Source organism: Camelus dromedarius, chromosome 10, assembly GCF_036321535.1.
Source record: "Camelus dromedarius isolate mCamDro1 chromosome 10, mCamDro1.pat, whole genome shotgun sequence".
Lineage (NCBI taxonomy): Eukaryota > Metazoa > Chordata > Mammalia > Artiodactyla > Camelidae > Camelus > Camelus dromedarius.
In genome coordinates, this window is record NC_087445.1 from 66,100,324 (window position 1) to 66,121,543 (window position 21,220).

A 21,220-nucleotide genomic window follows, 5' to 3' on the forward strand; every position below is an offset into this window, starting at 1 on the left:
AAGTGAACCTTTTTAAAACTGAGGTTCCTCATCTATAAAATGGGAATAAAGAGATCTACTCTGCAGAGTTCTTGGGAAGGATTAAATGAGGTAACATACTATATAACATTGTCACATTTAGTGTTTATGGTGCTTGGCACGTAGAAGGTACTCAATAAAACGATCACTATTATCGTTACAATTCATCGCCACAGTCAGCCACATCAATCTGTCCTAAAAAGAGGCATGTTTTACATTTCCCAATGATTAATAAGAAAAATCACCACAGTCGTGTCAGCTAAGTATGCACAAGGTATGCCTCTAGGGGGAGAGAGAATTGAGTGACAGGACCTCCAGGCCAGTGATGGGTCCAATTTGAGTTTTTCAGCCTTGATCACAACAGAATCAGATATAAAGAAAACGGCAGAAGGATAACACTTGCCACAGACCAAACGTCTATCAGCCCACTATTCAGTGTCTGTTAGAATTTCAAAGAGTGGTTCGTAGCATGGTCTGATCTCTTCGTGACCTAATAAAGCCTGACTATCCCTAACTCATCCTGAATTTCTAATCATTAATTTTCATCTAAACCTTTACTGAACTTCCCTGTAACACATTTTCCCAGATAAATAAGTTTTTCTTTTAAAAATTAAAAAGAACATTTTTACTATTTCCTCCATCACACATGGGAAAACTCAGGCCCAAAGTTAGGAAAGAAGCCAGAATAAATGCTCTGTTTCTCAGCTGGAACTTTTAACCAGACTGTAGGTTCCTGCTAACAAAGACCTTTGATGATCACTGGAAGTGATGAGAATACAGGAAGGAAAGGATAAAAGAAATGATAGGACTTTGAAATTATTAAAATAAAAATAGATGAAGAGAAAATGTGAGAACAGTGCAACGACTATGTCTTGGTCCTCAAATTTCTGCAGTCGACTCTGGAGTATCAGGAGAGCAGTGTGAATAGAAGAAAATCTCTTTAGGCAAATATCTATCAAAATCTATTTCCAGAAAACTTCACTGGTGGGATTGGAAACTTTTACAAAGCTAAAAGCAGCTGTCTTGAAATTTTCACTGCTACATTTAGGTATGAAATTTACAACCTTAGGTGAAGTTTTACCTTTCTTGGTGCAATTTCCATCGTGGTCTCGAACATAACCTTCTAGGCAGCTCTCACACCAAAACCCAGTGGTGTTATGGAGGCAGCCGATGCACTCGCCATTCTCGGGCTTACAAATCTTGGGAGTTTTCATTGGGTCCACGTGGCCATGACATTGACATTCCATACAGATGCTGTCAGAATTGTAATAGCCATTTTCACATTCATTGCAGTTCTGGCCTGTGTAACCATCTTTACACTGGACACACTGAGGTTCCAGTTCACCCAATTCTAAAAGAGAGAGAGAACACCGAAATAATTTAGTACGATTTCAAGCTGCAACTGAAAATGCAGAACTACTACTAGTCCCCCGCAAACGGTTTACAAAGCCTTCCTACTATCTCCTCTCAAACTTAAGAAACATACAGAATTCAAACCAACGACTTACACCTTGTTTATTAATTGCCCAGTTTGTTGTAAGAGTGACAGGGCCACCCAGAAAACCTACTTAGGTAGAGAACAAAAGAAGTATGCTTGTATAAGGAAACTGAGTAATTGTGACGAATACGCACTCATCATTTTTTTATTCCTTCCTTTTTAGTCATGTCAGATGGAATAAAACACAGTTTTAACAAAAACTTCCTCCCCCCTCCCTCATGTCTCATCTCACATCCGTATTTGGATTTGGTTGCAAATTCCTAGAAAGGAAAACCTTTGCTGTTCTTATAGCTTCTTTTCACCCACAGCATCTAGAACATACACCTCCTGATAGTTCACTCACTGATTCTTCCCTCTAAAAATGAAGATTCGGGGAAAGGCCTTACTTATGACACAGCTGCCTGTAGATGTCACTGCTGAACAAGGGCAGTGAAGACATTCTCTTGTGGCATTAGGACTCTGATAAAACCCTTCTTTGCATTCTTCACAGTGATCCCCTTGGCTGTTATCCTGGCAATTTAGACAAGCACCTAAAAGAAGCAAATTATTTTACAAAGTTCAAGATTTACTCTGAAAGCACGGTAATTTTAAATAAATCATACCTGCAGCCAAAAAACCTTAAGAGTTAACCAAAAAAAAATTATCCAACAGAGACGGCAGAGGTCAGTTTCTACCTCATCTTATTTCTACACTAAACAGGCCGATCAGCTCTGTGTCCCCCACTATATTGTAAACTCTTTAGGGAACAGTAGGTACATGACTGGAGTCACAATAAGCCCTTGTTGACTGATTGACTATATACTGAAAGCAGACCATCTATTTGCAAAGAAAAAATAAAAACAACCTAAAGATCTATTAGAAGAAGGATGGATACACTGTGTTATTTTCATAGTTGGGATACTGTAGTTAAATAAGTGAACTAGACCTACATGTGTGAACACACATAAATCTTAAAAATTACATTGGTTGAAACAAATTGCAGAATGATACATGCAGAAGGAAAGTACTTATTTATTTTGAGAAAATTGATTGAAGTAAAAATTTTATAAAACCACACTAAACAATACTAAGCAAATGGATACATAACACACTAAGCAGATGGACACATACATATGTAGGAGAAACTAAATATGGACTGAGAGGGTCTAGGTAAGTTTTATGCTCTGCTTGTCTCTGTGGAGAGAGGGAGAAAAACAAGAGTGGGAAAGAAAACAGAGAGGAAGGACTCCAACTTTATTTGAAGTTTTCTATTTTAAATATATAACTGTATACACATATGTATAAATATTAAGTGAAATACCAAAATGTTAATACTTACTAATTGGATAGATGGGTATTTGTTATTTTTTTCCATACGGTTTTATATTTAAAAATTCAAAATAAAAATGAAAATAATCAATAAAATGAAAAAGAAGGATGTAAGCAAAAGTTGCATGTTTTTAATAATGCTGCTTTGGTACCCTATTAGTAAGGATATTCTACAGGCACTGAAGTAGCATAATGTCTGAAAAGAGGAAATTAAAACATGTAATGTAATTTATATTCCCTCGTTAGGGGACCACAGAGAGTCAAAAGGACACTCAGAAATACTACTACAGAAATAAGTGAGCAAACTCTACACAGAAATCCAGGAAGACAATGAAATTTTTACATGAAAAGTTAAATACAGTCCAATGCTAAAACTACTCATAAAAAGTTTTATTTGATTTCTTTTCCTTACTAGTGAAATATTTACCAAAAAAAAAAAAAAAATGGGGAGAGAGGAGAGTGTGGAATAAAATGGTCTGACAACTGGAACAAGGTTTGAAAAACCAAAAGAATGAAAATTATTAACATACAGTCAAATCTCAGTTCTTAAGTGTTACAGCAAAATTCCTTGAAACTTCATGAACTTATTCAGAAAGACATCTTCAAAAGTTTATTATATGAACACTCAACTTTGAATTAAATCAAATTTGCATGTAAATAAAACTTTTAATCATACAATTTTTAAGGCCTGACAGTGTTAACAGTATTTTTCATATATGTAACAATACATAGTAATAAATACTTCTGGTACTAATTTCTTCCCAGATCTTCTTCTATTCTTACCCCTCTTTATGTATCTTTGTAACAGTAGAAAGAGCTGAAAGACACATACTAAGAAACTGTAGATTTTGGCTCTAAAAATAAAATAATATTAAATGTCAAATTGTTCTGCAGGTTGGAAAAGTCAAAACTTGCATTTTGTATGAAATCTGTCTACCTGCTGTCCCGCTATTAAAAACATCCGATGGAAATAATTTTCAAGAAAAAAATTCTGATGGAGTCTTAAACTTTACTATAAAAATACCTCAAAAAGTGAATAGTTCTGAAACAGAATATGGATGTTTGGGGAAAGATGAATTATAATAGCATGCCATTTGCAATGTGAAAACAAAAGGTCATGTTGCTATTCTTAATACAAATTGGTAAATATATATATGCTTTTAATATCTTGCTCCTACAATGCTACAGGACCTACATACTTACTATTCTGGGGGCTCTTTACTCTTCTAGAAAAGACCCACAAGCCTTTGTCTTTGTGTTTATCACAATATAATTTCACTCTCTTAAACCATTTATATTAGAATAGTTTAGATTTTTTTCCAGAAGAATTTCTTACTTCTATTTGTTTTATGCCATAACCCGCAACGGGAAGTCAATAAGGAAAAAGTAACTCTGCATGGTAAATACGTTAACTCAAAAGTAAAGGAGAAAGCAAGTATAACAATAAAACTTATTGGTTCTTAAAAACTCATCACTCTACATTGCTTTAAAAATAGCATGCACCTCGGCTCTCGTGTATGACCTACAGAGCATGCGCCACAAGACCCTGCCCCACCTCACTGCCATCACTAATAAACACCATGCACAGTCAAAAAATAAAAAAATAAATAAAAATTTTTAAAAAATAGTATGCATGTGAAACACAGCTATAGAGAAAGAAAATTAATAAATTAAAGACAGACCAGAGATAAATACACCAGAATGCTAACAACAGTTGTGAGGGGCAACAGTCCTTTAAGTGTTTTTTCCCCTCTAATTTTTAAATTGTCTTGGGTATGCACTGAACACTTTTATTTTTACTATATTAATTTTTTTCTGATTACAAAACTAACACATTGTAAAATGTATCACATGCATATTGTAAAATATTTCAAGAACTCAAGCCATTTTAAAACATTTCATGTAGAAAATTGAAGATTGATTTTTACAATAAAAGTAAAGTAAAATCCACATACAGTAGGAACAAATAATATGAATTTGGTTTTCTAATCGCTTACAATTAGGCAACAAGCATAAGAAAAATGATTTGACACTTAACATCGGATCTGAGTTCTACCTTCAACTGAAACTCTTACCAGCTATATGACCTTCATCAAATAGCTTATCTGAATTTCACTTTTTAAATCTGTCAAATGGGACAGTAATTTCTTGGCTAATGATTTAATGTAATGTAAATATTTCAGAGGATGAAAGACTATTGCACAGAATATAATGTTTTCTCTTTATGCTTCAAATTCCTCATCTATAAATTAAGAAAGCTGGACTAGATGAGATCTAAGTTCCCTTTAAAATAAAAAATTTAAACATCTTTCTTTAATGACAAATGATGTATAAAAATTAGCTGAAGTTTAACTTTATTCATTATGCTCTGCCTGGAATCTCCCAAACATACTGCCTTAAAATTCACATTTTCTTTTCTGAAAGATGGCCAAAGGAGCAAATCCAAAAAAAAAAAAGTGTTTCCTGAAGATGATCTCATGCTTCTTGGCTAAGCATCAAAAAAATCTGGTGGGGGTAACCAAGAAAATAACTGGTCAAAGAAAAGAATGTAGGGTTCCTTTCTTACCAAATTCAGTGACAAAGCTTTAAAAACATAAATCACCACCTGTAAAAAGCCTTTTCCTTATTTATTTTGCTATTTCTAGTTCACGTATAAACCTGTCAGAAATACAGCAAGGCACTTTGTTGTAAAAAGAAATGCCTAATCTTCTCTACAGAACAGAAGGCAAACGTTAACCTGTTAAGCAGAAAGAAGGCCAGGCTGAGCGAACAAGGGAGAGGGCGGCAGGAGAGAAGATCAGAGAGAATGGCAGGGACTGAACAAATGTAGTCATGGAGGGAAGTCTGAAATTTATTCCAGGAGGGATGGGAAGTCTTTAGAGGGTTGGAGCACTGGAATGGCATGATCCAGTTTTGCATTTTTAAAAGATCAGTCTGGTTGTGATGTGGAGACTGGACTGTGGTTGGCGGGGAGGGGTCAGAGGATGAGAGGACAAGAGAGAAGGCAGAATGTTCAGATGAGAGGGTGTCAAAGTAGCTCAGCGAGATGACAGCTGCTTAGACACGGATGATAGCAATGAAGGTCACGGTGAATGTCAGGCTGACAGAACTTGCTGATGGACTGGATGTCTGCAGTAAGGAAAGGAAAAGAATCAAACAAGACTCCTGTGCTGCCAGCCACCAAAATGAACAGGCTTAGCTTATATGGCAAAATAAAGAGTTGTTTGGGATGTGTTAGGGTTATGATGCCAATTAAAGCTTTCGTGTGAAGATGTTGAGTGCACTGTTAGGTCTTTGAGTATAGAGATCAAGAGAGAAATGTAAATCTGGTCATCAGCACATTTGTAGATGGCATTTAAATTAAATCCAGGGGACTGAATGAGATCACTTAGGGAGAGTATAAATGCGGAAAACAAACGGTCAAGACAGACAAACCTCTGAGGCACTACAGTGTGTCGGTTGAAAAGAGGAAGGTCTAGCAGAGCTGACTAAGGAGGAAAGAAAAAAATGCACACACAAAAAAGTGTGATATCTTAAAGTGAAGAAAGTCACAGAGGAGTGAAGAGAGGTCAACTCAGTCAAGCTGCTGAGGTCAAGGTCCTCACCATGGGACACTATGAATACACGAAGGCGCCTCAGTTTCTTAAGAAGAAGTACGCTATGTGAACATAAACTTTTAGCTTAAAAATAACAGTCACCCCACTTGCATTTTAAGGGAAATTTGTGTTCAATAAAGAAAATCTAGAAAAATACAGGAGAATAGAAAGAAGAAAAAGAAATCACCCGAGGAAATCTGTTATTAAGATTTTGAATACTTTTCCTTGAATCTCTCCTTATATATAGAAGTTTGGGGTTTTGCTTTTGAAATAGTCTAAACATATGGCACACGTCATTTCATCCCCTGCTTCTTTCACTCTACCATGTTCTTATATATAACTCTTTAAAACATTTTAATGACATAATAATAGTTGCCATTTATTGACTGCTTGTAGCGATCCAGGCACTGTATATATGCATTGCACTGAATCTTCACACAACCCATTAGGGAGTTACTGTTACCATCCCAAATTTCTAAGTGAAAAAACAAAGCTAAGTAACCTGCAAAAGATAAAGTCAAGATTTCACTTTCTGTGCTCTTAACCATGTATTGCCTAAATTACATGATTTGCTCAATTCCTGTTGTTAGAAATAGAGTTGTCTAATTTTTTTAGAATTATAACTACTACTTTGGTGAGCATCTTTGAACATAAAGCTTTTTATGAATTTAGAATTATTTCCTAAGAATTGATTCCAATTACTAGATCAGAGAAATATTTTTAAGACTTCGATACATATTGCTTTTCAAAATATTCTTCTCAGTATACTTTTTCATAAAAAAAGGATACTTAAAAAATCTACTTCAATCTAAAACACAACAAAGTATAGGAAAAGGCTGGGTGGGGAGGGAGGTTGAGGGGTGCGGTAGGGGGATAAGAACTGTGAAAACGTAGTAAGTGGCCACCAGAGGGCAACCGTATCACAACACTGTTGAAAAAAATCTTTTCAAAATTTGAAACAAAAGGAGGGACTGGTTTTATATTAAGCTGGGAGTTTTAAATCAAGTATTTCTACTCCTTTACACTGGATTCCACTTTTACTATATTTCCAAACAGAGAAACCATTTATTTCTTTTATTACTAGCTGCTTTAAAAATCATAACCATGAAAAGGATTTCTTTTGCCTTTAATTATCTCCAGAACAAAAACAGGTTGGGATTTACCTGACTCTAAAGAGAGCTACCTCATTGCTCCAAGGAAAATTAGAAATGAGAACCAGAAATGTAGATTGCTTCCTGATACCATAAGCGACAGGAGCAATTTAAATTGACTCGGCATGATGAAGCATATCTGTCATTATCCAGGATTGAAACTCATCTTTCCTCTGTAAGCTTTCCCATTCAGTTCTTCATTTATTCACCAAAAATTTAGCGAACACTTACTATGTGCTAATTTCTGTGCTAGAGATTGTGTAAAACGGTGAACAAAACCGGTATGAAACTGACAATGTAGTGAATAAACCATGGATGACTCATAATCACAAGTAAATATACAATTACAAACTGTGATAAGTGCCACGAAAAAGATGCAAGTGTATATCAGAGCATGTAACTGGGAACTGGCATTTAGCCTGGAGCATAAACTGCTTTCTAATGAGGTAACCTTTAACTGAAGGCCTGAAGGAAGGATATGATTCAGTAAGGCAAAGGGGCCAGGGGTGGGAGTAAACGTGTATTAGAAAGACCATTCGTACAAAACCTTAGGACAAGGGAACATAACTTGTTTCAGGAATAGAAACCAGTATGACTGCATCACAGACAGTAAAGAAAAAGAATAGCACAAAACAGAACTGGCAACTAGGCAGGGGCCAGAGCACATTATTGAAAAAAAAAGCCACAATTTCTTCTATATCAATTTGCTTCACCATAGACCAGAGGATTAGAATGAAGAATAGGATTTCAACACAGATTTTTTTCCAGGGTACTCTCATTTTCAAATAGTCTGCTACCTTGCTCTCATAAAAACACGTAATTATCAGACTAGTGTGTTCTGATTTTTTGTTGGGGAAAAAAAGATTTCCAAGGAAGTATCTCTAATCTCTACATTTAGGAAAACTGAAGGCCCAGGAAAGTTATTGTCTTTGGTGTTTTATAGTGTGACTGAGTTTGCCTAGATATGGTTTTCTTTGTCTTTATACTGCCTAGGGTTTACTGAGCTGCTGGAATCTGTGGGGTGGTATCTTTCATCAATTTAGAAAACTCTTGGCCATCATCTCTCCAGATACTTGCTTCTGCTCTAGTATCTCTCTCCTTTCTTTCTGAAACTTTAGTTACATTTATGTGAGACCTTCTGGCTGTATTCCACATGGCTTTCCTGCTCTGTTCTTTCCATTGCATTTTTTTCCCTTCAGTTTGGATATTTTTAATTGAGCTGTAGTTGAATCTCCCAACCTTGTTTTCACTGTATACAACTGTATCTGACATTGTCTTCACAGTATACACTGTATACTGCTGTTTAGTCCATGCAATAAGGTATTAATTTCAGATGTTATGTTTTTCAGTTCTAGATTGCCCTTTTGATTTTTTTTATAGATTCCAATTCTCTTGAAATTTTGCCTCTTTTCACCTATTTGTCTGGTTTTTCCTCTATTTTCTTACAGTATTAATTTCAGTTATTTTAAAGTCACTTTATGCTAACTAACTCTCACACCTGGGTCATCTGTGGGTCTGCCTGCCTTGTTTTTCTCTTTATTATTGGTCACATTTTCCTACTCCAGCATGTCTATAGTGTTTTTGATTGTATGCCAGACACAGTGTATAAAAGAACCCCAGATGACTCCCCTTTCCTCTGTTAGGCAGATATGATGAGCGGATCCCCTCAGTTCAGTCAGAACCTGATGGGCTGCGGACGGACTGTAATTTCAGTACGAGTCGGTTCACCTATGGTTCATTGCTGTTTCTTGGTCATGGCCCCTACGGCTTTCGACTGAAAGCCTAGCAAGCCTGTGTCTCTACAGCCCGGAAAGGTCGCAACAGGTTCAGTGCTTCCCTTTGGGAACGGGAGCCCAAGTCCCACTCCACGCACCTGCAGAGCCTGGCAATGTCTTGAGAGAGAGACGGTTGTATGTTGTAGCAGCCCCTTGCTTTCTAAAGAGATTTCGTCTCCTAAGCACCACAAGACTGAGAAATTTCTTTCTACTTTTTGGGCCAGCCTTCTATCTCCCGCACAGTTAGCTAATGTCCTATGGGACAACTGCCTTGTGTTTAGGGCTTCTCCAGTTTCCAATCCATCATGAAAGCCCCAAATGACTGCTAAAAGTTCTTCCTGTATCTCCTTCCTCAAGAAGAATTCCTTTACTTGGGCCAACCTGCTCCTTAGTCTGTGCCCAGAATCAGCAAATGTCCCTTGAAAGGCAAGTGGCTGGTGACCATCAGCTTACTTAGGAAGAGCTCTTCCCTTCTGGAATTTTAGTTCATACGGTCCTCCTTGCTTCCATGGATCTCCAACCAATATGACTTTTGAAATTTATGTGTCTTTTTAAAGTTGTAATAGCAGGGGTTTGGCTTGCTGTGACCTATGATATCCTACTTAGAAGAGAAAGATCCTTACAAACTATCTGGGAAGAATCAACCCATAGATGAAGGACTTTAAAATCAAAGACCAATGGATTAATTACATAGAAGGTAAGGAAAGCATGTACCTGTGAGGGCATCACAACTGGCAGACCGATTACTGCATCGGCAGGGCAAGCAGCCATTCTTATTAAAGTCGTAATATCCATCTTGGCATCGATCACATGAAGAGCCGGTGACACCCACTTTGCACTGACATTTTCCAGAACTGCAAAATAAAAGCAAAGACAATGAGCAAAAGTAAATCAGTTTGAAAGTTTTATTGCCTAACATCCCATCCCAGATAATCCTGATGTTTCAACTAGATTCAGTTACTAGATGTACTCAGTGATTTTCATTTTGAATTCTAAGTTGAACAGATTCGTGACTGTATAAATTCAATTAACACAGTGCTAACACTAATCATTTTTGACAATTTAACCCTCTGCACTTGGGGAGTTTAAAAGAAGTCATAAAGGAACCATGAAGAGTGTAAGTCCCTGGTCCTTCAAAATCTTTGTTTACCAATAAGCACCGAGGCGTAGCACTGGTACCACTGCTACACCCTCTTCCTGCATTCCACAGTTCCCTCAGCATCCAGTCTGGAGACAAGAAGAAACACCACCCAGCCTTCACTCAATCTAGCTTTTAGCTGAAGAATATGAAGTCCATAATCTTAATGAATGTGTCAACTAATATCCATTTAAATGCTGGAAACTAGATATGATTTTCTACTTTAGGTCAATGCTATCTTAAAATATTTCTGGTAATTAACTGGAATACACAGTTAAGTAAAATGACTATAATGGGAACCTCTACTGCTTTCTGAATTAAGTCTATATAAAAGCCTAGATTGTCAACCCAAAAAGAAGACTAAAAATTTAAAGTAAGAAAAATGCTTTATTTAGTATCCCATCTCTTTCTGGCTATAACCTGTTTTCTCTTCTTAGGTATCCATTACATCAGCGACATCAGCGAAACTGAAAGCTTTGTTGTAGTTTTTAACTCTAGTCTCTCTATCCCAGGCTCTTCTAAATCACCCATTCAAACCTAATCTATCACTAATTTCAGCCAAATTTTCTCTTCAAATTATCTCTTGTTATTTCTTCTATAGTCATCCCTCTTAAAAATATCTTTCCTTTTCATCACCTCTCAAAAATTCTCCTGCTTTCAGGCTCATCTTTTCCCATGAAACTTTTCCCTGACTGGTCAACAGAGATCTTTTGGCTCCCTGACATCACATTCTCTATATTTTTATTCTTAATTATGGACTGTTCTATATTCTTTCATATATGTAACTCTTGTTTCTCTAGTTAGATTGTTAAAGACTTAAAGCAAAAGCTGTATCATGTAGTTTTTTTTTAAGTTATCTTCAAGTTATTGTAACTATTTTCATTTCAAACATCTTATTTAGTAAGTTTGCTGAGTCCAGGGACCATATCTTAGCCATCTTGGTACCCTCAGAATCTAGTATAGTACCTGCTTTGTTGTAGGCACTTAATATGTGCTTGATAAATAAATGCTCAATACACAAACTGAGTTTTAGAGTTAAACACTGGAATGGGAAAAGGAAGATGAAATGCTATGTTAATTACTAGGGTTCTCAGAACAGCTAAAGCGCTTTCCCTTTTTTTCCAACAGTGTGACCCTTCTTTGTATGTTCATTCTGGACATCACATTTTTAGACTTCATCTCAGTAGAATTTTGGCACCAGTCATATTGGATGGGAGACAATACAAGGCAGAACTACACTTCAATATAATTATTTTAGAGATTCAGCTCCTAATAATGAGCCCCTGTGGGGCTGTTAATTTTAGTTCAGGAGCCCAAGCTAAAATTGTTAATACTTACACAGCTTTTACACACGTCAGTTAAAGTAATCCCTACTACTTCTCAAATCCATATTTCTGTAATAAAAATAGAAGCTCTAAATTTGAGAGTTATTGGAACTTTGGGTTGAACTTCTGCAGAATGGAAGTAAAGCCACTTTCAACCCTGTGTACTCTACTTGTAGTACACAAACCTAAGAATTATTATTTTTTGATTATTTGAGATGAGTCTGTTTACCAGCATCCCTTGGACTAAATAATGAGGCTTTTGCCTTCCATCCTAAAAACCTATTTTGAGCAGCTAGAGTTGGAGTTTACTTCTCTCTGTTCTTTGCAATATCCCAGAGTATGCCGAAAGGAGTAGGAGAACAGCTCTTCATGGTATATTTTTAGGGCTTTACTCAAAACCAGTCCAGAAAGGAAAGCCATGCTTACATAAATAATAAACACAACATATCTTAAAGCCTTATATACTGAAAAGTCACCTTTCAAACTCTGTATTTCTATCTTAAAGCTGCTTAATATTTTGGGTTATGCAATTTCTGACTAACCAATAATTTTGCAGAAAACGTAAAACAGAAGCATCTGAAAGGAGGAGTGAAGATGAGGATGATGATGAAAAAGCAATAAGCCATCATTTATTGAGGGTCTATTTCAATAAATATATATTCTCTCCAATCCTCAAATTAACTCTACAAGTTGGAGGTCATAACCCTCATTTTACCACTGAGGGAATTCAGAGGGTTAAAGTTACTGTCCACACCCAGTAAAGGCAGGTTGATTTATACAAAACCAGACTTTCCCATTATGCTACCTACGCCTTCCTCAGTTTAACTCAAAATTTGTACATGAAATTCGCTTTCCAAATAGTTTCACACCCGCTTAGGTATCAAGCTTCATTCTGCAGATTCCAAGCACCACAATTCACCATTTATTTAGGTTCTGACCCTAGTGAGCTGTTTCTGCATTGCCCAGATTAAACCCCAGTCTCTTTTCTCACTGTCAGTAAGTTTCAGGTCTTCCTTAACAAAAGCTGAGAGTTCTTTCTGCTTGAAGAGACTGCAGCCTAGCAAAGTCCAAAGTTCTCAGAGACACACACTCAGATATTTTGATGTTTAAAGCTTAGTTAAAGTTTGTATCAATCATAGTATAGAATATGATTATTGTTTTCAAAAATGCAATAGAAATTTACAATACCAAGCATGTCTCTTAAGTAACTTTGCAAAAAAGAAAACAACTGAAAAAAAAAAAACAACCCATATGCATACACATACATAGTCTCACTCAAGAACACTCCAAGGCACTTAGAGTAAATCTGTATTTATCCAATATGAAGTTCAGGAATATCTTGTGACTCAACAGGAAGGAATCAATCAACTTAAGTCTCACTATACTTTCAGAAAATTACAAAGGATATAATGTACCTTGCAGAGACTGGCTAACAATACTTCATTAGCCAACTTCCAAGGCTTTAAAAATGTTAATCAAAATATGCTTGCTCCCCATTTCTCTACAGACATAGATTATTCAGTATATAGAATAGACCATAACTTTTAATGACAAAACATGTTTGCCCAATCCACCGTCTATAAGAAAAAGGTACTACTTTGGAATACCTAATCACCTAATAATACCTCACAACCACAGTATAGCCAGTGTTCCCAAAGTAGCTGCTATTCCTGTAACTGAACTTTCCCTTCATAATTCTGCTCTGGGCACTCAGAAGACTGATTTAAGCAGGCATCTTTCTCCCTGGAGAGTATGCTCCTTAGTCCCTGACTTAAAAAAAAAAAAAAAAAAGAGTGGCTTCATGAATCCTGATAAGGCAGCTGACTAGTGTAGACATCATGCTTCACTTTTCCTGGGTAGATTTAAAAATAACAAGAAATAAGATGATTTTTTTTCCCCTTCTTTTTAAAAAACTGTAGAAAGGAGTAGGGAAGTTGGATTGTGAAGCTGCAACTAGTGGTGCTTTTCCATCATGTTACTCGTGGCCTGTGGCCAATTTCTGCATGTATAAGAATTAAATCACTCAGCAAAAATAAAGCTTTGCCTGTGTGACTTCTTTTACAGAATAAAGCCTTTACAACACCCGCTTTCATGGTCTCCCTCTGTTAAAGACTGCTGAATGCTTTTTGAAGCAAAGGTCAATGATATAAATGCAATGGAAAAAAAAATAGAAGAGGGAAAAAAAGGCCTGCTAACAGACCACTTACACTTAGCCATAGGTTCAAAATGAAAGAACCAAAGACTCACATCTTCATATCTGGAGAATAAGGGCACAGAATCGGATTTTGAAGAGAAGTCAGAAATCTACGCTACTGAGATCAACTAACAAATAATTTAAGGTGGAATTCACTCACTTGGGATCACTTTTTTATAGACATGACTTAGCTGTTAGTAAAGAACTAATGATTTTATAAAGGAAGCACAAACAGGGTGGAACTAAGCTACACTATGTATAACTAAGCACATCCTATACATTCCTAAATTATCCCAAATAAAATTATCAGATTTTCTTTTGGTATCAGTGTTTAGTTATAGAATTTATCACACACTCACAGGTGTGAATAACTATTCCAAGATTTAAACACTTAAAAAATTTGCTCTTTTCAAATGTAAACAAATAATGTATTTTCTGACATGAAGTTAGTAATTTTTCAAGAGGAAATTCAGTGGTGTATTATCTCAAGATATGGTACATGGTTATGTCATACAAGTACTAACCAAAATATCTTTTTAAAGGTTCTGTTTTGTTTAAGATGAGTGGGTGAAGAGTCTTCAGAATTTCCATTATTTTATAATCACATTGACTAGGGTAGGAAGGGTGGAACACAGGAAGGGAGGTATCAGGGTCTATGGAAAATTCACAGCCTGAGGAGACAGAGAGAGCTTGGTTCAAATTCAGATCTGCTGGAAACTAGCTGGGTCTAAGCACTTATTCTGTCTTAGACTCAGTATTCTCATTTGTAAAATGAAGATAATTATACCAAACTTCGCAGGGTTATTGTAAGAATTAAAGATCACATATGCAGGGTACTGAGCAAAGTGTCTGGCATATAATCAACACTGAAGAATGAAAGAACTATGTAGATGATGACAATGGTCCCAGGTCTTGAATTTTTTTCTATGGATTGTAATGAGAATGAATTAGAATCTCTAGTAGGCAAAGACAGGCAAGACTATTTACTTTTAAAACTCTGTTAACAAATCTAGAAAAATGGAAGAATTTATGGGGTAATTACTAGTTTGGAGCAAAAATGTGGCTAGGAAAAGACAGCACATTATGAACACATGGTAGAAACAGTTTTTGGAAAGAAAATTTTTAAACTGAGAAGGGAAAGGATCAGCAAAACCCTACATTAAGCGGTACCAAAGCCGGTGAGACCTGATACGCTTTTGTACCAGTTAGCCAATTGTTTTAACTTTTTTCTAGATTATCAAATGTCTTGGCATGCATTATATTATCAAAAATACTGTCTATTTTTTCCTAAGATTTACAAGATATAAATTATATAATTATGTGTATGGCGTACGTTTAGATATCATGTTATCAGTTTGAATTCAGTCACTGAGTAACTACAAATTGTAGATACAGTTCTAATTAGGGGAAATTAATTTATTCAGAAGCCTTGCTTCTTCCTCAGACAGCTTACATGTTGGCACTCTGACATGTAAAGAACACGAAACAGAAAAAGATAGATAAATGTACCAATTTTCTTTTTCTGCCTCTTTTAATAACTAAAAACAATTTAGTTTAGGCAGCAACTAAAACTACTAGTTAAAATAATGTCCAACATTAACAGAAAATTGCTGATTGGAAGCTCTCCCAATACATTAAAAGTAATGTTGAAAGGCAGCTAGGAAAAGTTTTTCTAACAAGAAAAAGCTTTTACATGGGGAAAATAAACAAAATGAAAAGTTATTCACAATTCTCAGTTTCATGTTTGGGTTATGGTTTGTGAAGGTAATGAAAAAAATAGTTTCTCCTTTTTTTGTTATGAAAGAAGCTCAATAATTGGACATTTTGGCAAAAGACCATCTGCATTTAGTGTTCCTCTGTCTTTCTACAATCATGGAAAAGACCATTATGCAATGAGTAAAGCTCCTTTTCTGGAGGGAAAAAAAAGATAGCTTTATTGTGGAAAACATTGGGCTATTATGCTAAACATTCTTTGGTTTTTTGAGGGCAAATAGTCTAAAATATGTTTAGAGGAAATTCATATTCAGACAGAAGTTCTTAATACTCAAAAAGGGTATTGCCTAAGTGCAAAAATATTTTCTGATAGCTGATCTTACCAAAATCAAATTTAAAAGTTTATTTGAAAGGTCAGAAGTAAAACTTAACGTCAAAAAAAATAAAAGTATCATATTTCCAGAGCCACAACTTGGGAAGGCAAACTCAAACTAGGAAAGCTATTTCTTACTTTCTTCACTTTTTTTTAATGGAAGAAATACAGCCATAAGAATTCTCAAACCCACACAATTACTCCATTATTTGATAGAAATTTCTGCATTTCAGAAGTCATTTTGAAAAGAGGAAAAGCATGAAGTCCCAGTATCATCTTCTTGGAAAGAAGATGCTTCTTGTATATGTTCACATTTGTATTCTTTTGTAACCACTGTGAAAGGTTTGCCTAGTAAAAGGATAATTATTAATACTTAATCTGTGTACATGCTGTGTTCTAAAAATTGACTTGTAGTGCTTAGAATTTAGAACTCATTTTTTCACAGAAATGACAGCATCAGTGGTGGCTTAGTTTCCAGATGAGCAAACAAAAACCTGTTTAAACCAAAATGTTGATAGTGAGAGTGCTTGGGACCAAGTCCTTTATTCCCCAAGTCCTAAGCCTTTGAGATCTGAAGCCTGTGGGGGAGTGATCAGGAAGCAATATTAACATTTCACTGAGTTCCTACTATGGGGTTATAAATAAAGTATATAGAAGGATTTATATTTGTATTTATATAGGCATTGTTTAATTTAGTCCTTACAATATGATATTCATTAGTCTCAGCTTTGCCACTCTCCTGCTGTTTGATTACTGGGCAAGCTAAGTTTCCACATCTGAAAAATAAGAATAATAATCCTTGTTTCAAAAGATTGTGAAAATCAGCTAAAATTACATATTTAAATGTCTTCCAAATATTAGTAGCTCCATATATGGTAAAATATTAATATTACCAATTGTTAGAAATTCAGCAATATGAACCACTCAGTTTTCAAGGTCACACAGCCAGAGGGTAATCAGAAGTAGATCCTAGGTCTTCTGCCTACTAATATAATGTTTTTTTCTCTCTTTCCTATTACAGATTACCTCCATGTACATAATGAAAGCAGTTCAGGAGGATTTAACGTACTCATCTTTGTAGACTTGCAAAACTTCAAGAAGATTTTTTTGTTAATATTCTCCTGGCTCAATCGTCAATCATTTTAAAATATCTCCTCTGTTGAATGAGATTTTAAAATAATTGCCAAAGAAATGAGACACTGCTTCTGATCTGCCTCAAGACATTCTAAGACTTGGGAGCTCAGTTTCCTACCTGTATTTGCATTTACCCCTATTCCAGCCAGCTTCCTTGCAAAGCTTTCTTTTTCCCCCTCACAACTTTATTTACATAACCTTGCAAAGGTTTTTCAATCTTTGTTTTTAAGTTACAAAATATATCACTCATTCAAGAGTAGATACATTTAAAGACAATACAGTATAAAGAACAATAAGCTCAACACTTTGATACCCACTAGCGAGACATTTGAAGCCCCTTAACGTGGCCCTCCTCTGCTGCACCCCTTTCTCTTGCTCCAGATTAATGATTCTTTAGCTCTTTAAGAGTTTTACCATCTCTGTATGTATTACTGAATAATATATCATATAGTTTTGCCTGCTCTTAAACTTCATATTAGTAAAAATAATTATATACTTGATTCACTCTTTTTCTTGCTCAATAGAGTATTATGCTTTTGAGATTCATCACTAAATTTGTAAAGCTGTAGTCAGTCGTGATTCTCTGCTGTATTATATTTCATCACATGAACATGACTGTATTCATTTATTCATGCTTCTAGACATTTGGGCAGCTTTCATTTGTTACTATGGATACCAAAGGCTTCTGTGAATCTTCTTGTACATTCCTTCTGGTGCACATGAGTATGCTTTTCTCTAGGGATTTACCAAGGACTGGAACTGCTAGGTAAGACAGCTTGTGCATGATCAACTTCACCAGGCAAGGCCTAACTGTTTTCCAAAGTGGCAGTAACAATTTGTACTCCCATTACTAGTGGAATAATGGTCTCATTGCTCTATGTCCTCACCAACACTTGATATCATCAGCTTTTTAAATTTTTGCCCATTTGGCAGCTTGAAGTGGTATCATGCTGCAGTTTTAAATTGTATTCTCCTGATTATTAATGAGATGGAACATGTTTTCATGTTTATTAGCCATCTGAGCTTCCTATTATCTATGAAGAGTTTGCCCCAGTATTTCTGACACAGATTTGCACATGTTCTTTATATATTTCTTGAAAAGCAAACCTTTGTCAGTTTGATGTGCTACAATCATCTTCTCTCAGTTTGTGGCTTGTCTTTCCACTCGTTTTATAAGTTTTTATAATTTAACAAAGTGTTGAGATGTGAACTCTGGACCTCGACTACCTGGATTCAAACCTTAGCTTTATCACTTACCAGCCACATGACCTTAAGTAAATTACTTACACTCTTTGGGCCTCAGTTTCCTCACTTACAAAATGGAGAAAATAATAGCACCTCTCTCATTGGTTTGTTGTCAAGATTAACTTAGTATGTGTTGAGCATGTAGCACAGTGCCTGACACATAATAAAAACTATGTAAGTACTGTCATTACATTAATATTATTGTTGAAGAAATCCTTCCACACCTCCAGGTCATTACGATACTTCCTAAAAGCTTTATGTTTTGCCTTTCACATTTAGGTTTTTAATGCACCCGACCTTTATTTTTGCATATGATAAAAGAGGTCCAATCTCATTTTCTCCCTTACAGATAACCAAAGCTCTTGTACAATTCATTGAAAAGTCCATCCTTTTATCCCTAAGTACCTCCCATGCTGCATGCCAAATATCTCTATAATCATGGGTTATTTCTGGGTTTTCTTTTTTGTTTATCTTTTTTGTTTCTTTTCGATTTGTCTGTTCCTGAACTGATATATCACACTGCCTTAATTACTATAGCTTTATTCTACCTTCATCCATTTTTCACATTAAAAATGTTTGAAAATATAGACATACTGAAAGAACAGTATTCTGAATATCTGTGTATATATTTTTGCTTTATCTAGTACTCCCCTAACACCTCCTCTCAACTTATATCACTTCAGCCACAATCGCCTTGCTTTTGCTCAGATATGCTAGGCATGTTCCTGCATCAGGAACCCTGTCTTTGCTGTTTCCTCTGTCAGCAATGCCCTTCCCTTAAGGAATCCACACAACATGCTCCCTCACTTCTTCTGTTATTTATTCAAATGCCATAGTCTCAACAAGGCCTTGGGTAGCCACATTATCTAAAATTATAATATCTCTTATTATTTAATATAATATACATATATTTATTTTCTTGTTTGTTATCTCTCTCCCCCATCAATAATGTCAGTTCTACGAAATCAGGGGGTTTTATTTGTTTTTCTCCACTGCTCTATTCCCAGGGCCTAGCACAGTGCCTGGCACATGATAAACATTCAGACTGTTTTGTTTAATAATTATGTAATCTGGCTCCAAAACCTATGTATCTGTCTTCATTAACTCATGATGCCTTCTGAGTGCAATACATGTCTTTGATTTAGTCCATTTAATATTTTCTAAGCACCTAATCTTGACACTTACATCACATTTAAATAAACCTCTTAGAATCTTAGAAATGGGATATTTATTCTAAGTGAGCAAAATGAGGCCTTTAATGACTGGTCCATGATGGATCAATCAACCTTGGAAGACAGTGACCCCTTAGGTTTTGTCCTTCAAAGTAGGACAAAGAAGAGCAGACAGAAAAAAAATTACTAGCCCTCAAAGAAAAGTCTGTTTTGCTTAACCTCAATATTCTATTATGACCCTGCTAACAGGGCCTCTTTAGTTTATATAATCCTCATAGAAACAAAGAACAGAAGCTAGAATGCTCCAAGCAAGGCTACTCCTTATGAGTTCTGGCTTTCCACTGCATGTAGGTTGACATTAGGTTTTAGGGGGCAACATATTGTCCACTAGGTCAGTGGTGTTCAAACTTAAGCCTGCGTTAGAATCATCGGGAAGGCTTGCTGTAACACTGATTGCTGGGCCCTACCCCAGAATGTCTGATTCAATAGGTCTAAGGTTGGCCCCAAGAACTTGCATTTCTAACCAATTCCCAGGTTATGCTAATACTGGTCTGGGGACCATACTCAGAGAACCACTGCACTAGATCAATTGGAAAAATATGACTGTTCTTATTTCCCTCCCTACTTTTAATACTCCCAGCCCTGACTGGTAAAGCTGCTTAATTTCCACTTATAGGCTTAGTACTGAACCCTTTATTTGGCATCAGTTCTGACCTGAGGAGAGGGTACTTACAACAAACAACCTCAGTGATCTGTCTATCATTAAGTTCCATTTGCTGACTGGTTCCTCTGACCTTAGTCCCTTATTTTCTCAATGACTGAATTATTACTATTGTCCCTAGTTTCTCAATGCCTGGCTCCTGGTCCCAGTTGCCCTGCCTCCCCACTTCCCACCGCAATGGCTAGGTCCATGCCACTTGTTTTTAGATCTCCTATATGCCAAATGCCTGCCATTTAGGCTCCAGTAAGTCAGGTGGACTCAGTTTTGTTATTCGTAATGTGCCAATTCCTGCCTTTTAAATGATTCTTTACAGATAGTCTCATTATTTCAAGTTGTCTTCTTCTTTGCAATACTTATTTTCATTATAGCCCAGATCTGACTTCAGATTTATGTCTCCGTGGGCCAGTTCCCAGGTGGATGAATCATGCTAACCCACACTCAGACCTGCACTTACACTGAGACTCACACCGCCATATCTAATTTGCCCACTCTGTTACAGGGTACAGTGAGGAGAGCCTTGGCGTCAGACAGACCTGGACTCGAGTCTAAGCTCTGCCACTTACTAGGTATGCCATACTGTAGCTAAGTAACTCGGCCTCTGAGAGCAAGATAGCTAAGTTATTAGGAGAAGCCAGAGAGGTTATATGTGTAAAACATCAAGCATTCAGGGTTAACAAGGTTCATTAGATGCTAATTTCCTTCTGTTCTTCCTGCTGAATTATGCAGCTTCTGTAGGTAAAAAACAGTTTAGTCAAGAAAGTTAAAACTATATATTTCCCTGCAAAAACTTTTCTTTCAAGTATCTATAATACCTGTTTTACTGGACATTCTATTTAACTACAGAACTCTTTTAAGAAAT

At 36.0% G+C, this 21,220-nt stretch overlaps 1 protein-coding gene across 1 annotated transcript in view; it reads right to left on the reverse strand.

Moving 5' to 3' along the window:
* MEGF9 (multiple EGF like domains 9) overlaps positions 1-21,220 on the reverse strand; it is a 74,968-nt gene that overhangs the window by 5,527 nt on the left and 48,221 nt on the right. Inside the window, exons 3-5 of the mRNA XM_010998268.3 lie at positions 10,061-10,200; positions 1,903-2,046; positions 1,100-1,369 (exon numbers count right to left, since the gene is read on the reverse strand). Coding sequence (XP_010996570.1) covers positions 1,100-1,369; positions 1,903-2,046; positions 10,061-10,200 — 554 coding nt within the window. The remainder of the gene's footprint in view (positions 1-1,099; positions 1,370-1,902; positions 2,047-10,060; positions 10,201-21,220) is intronic.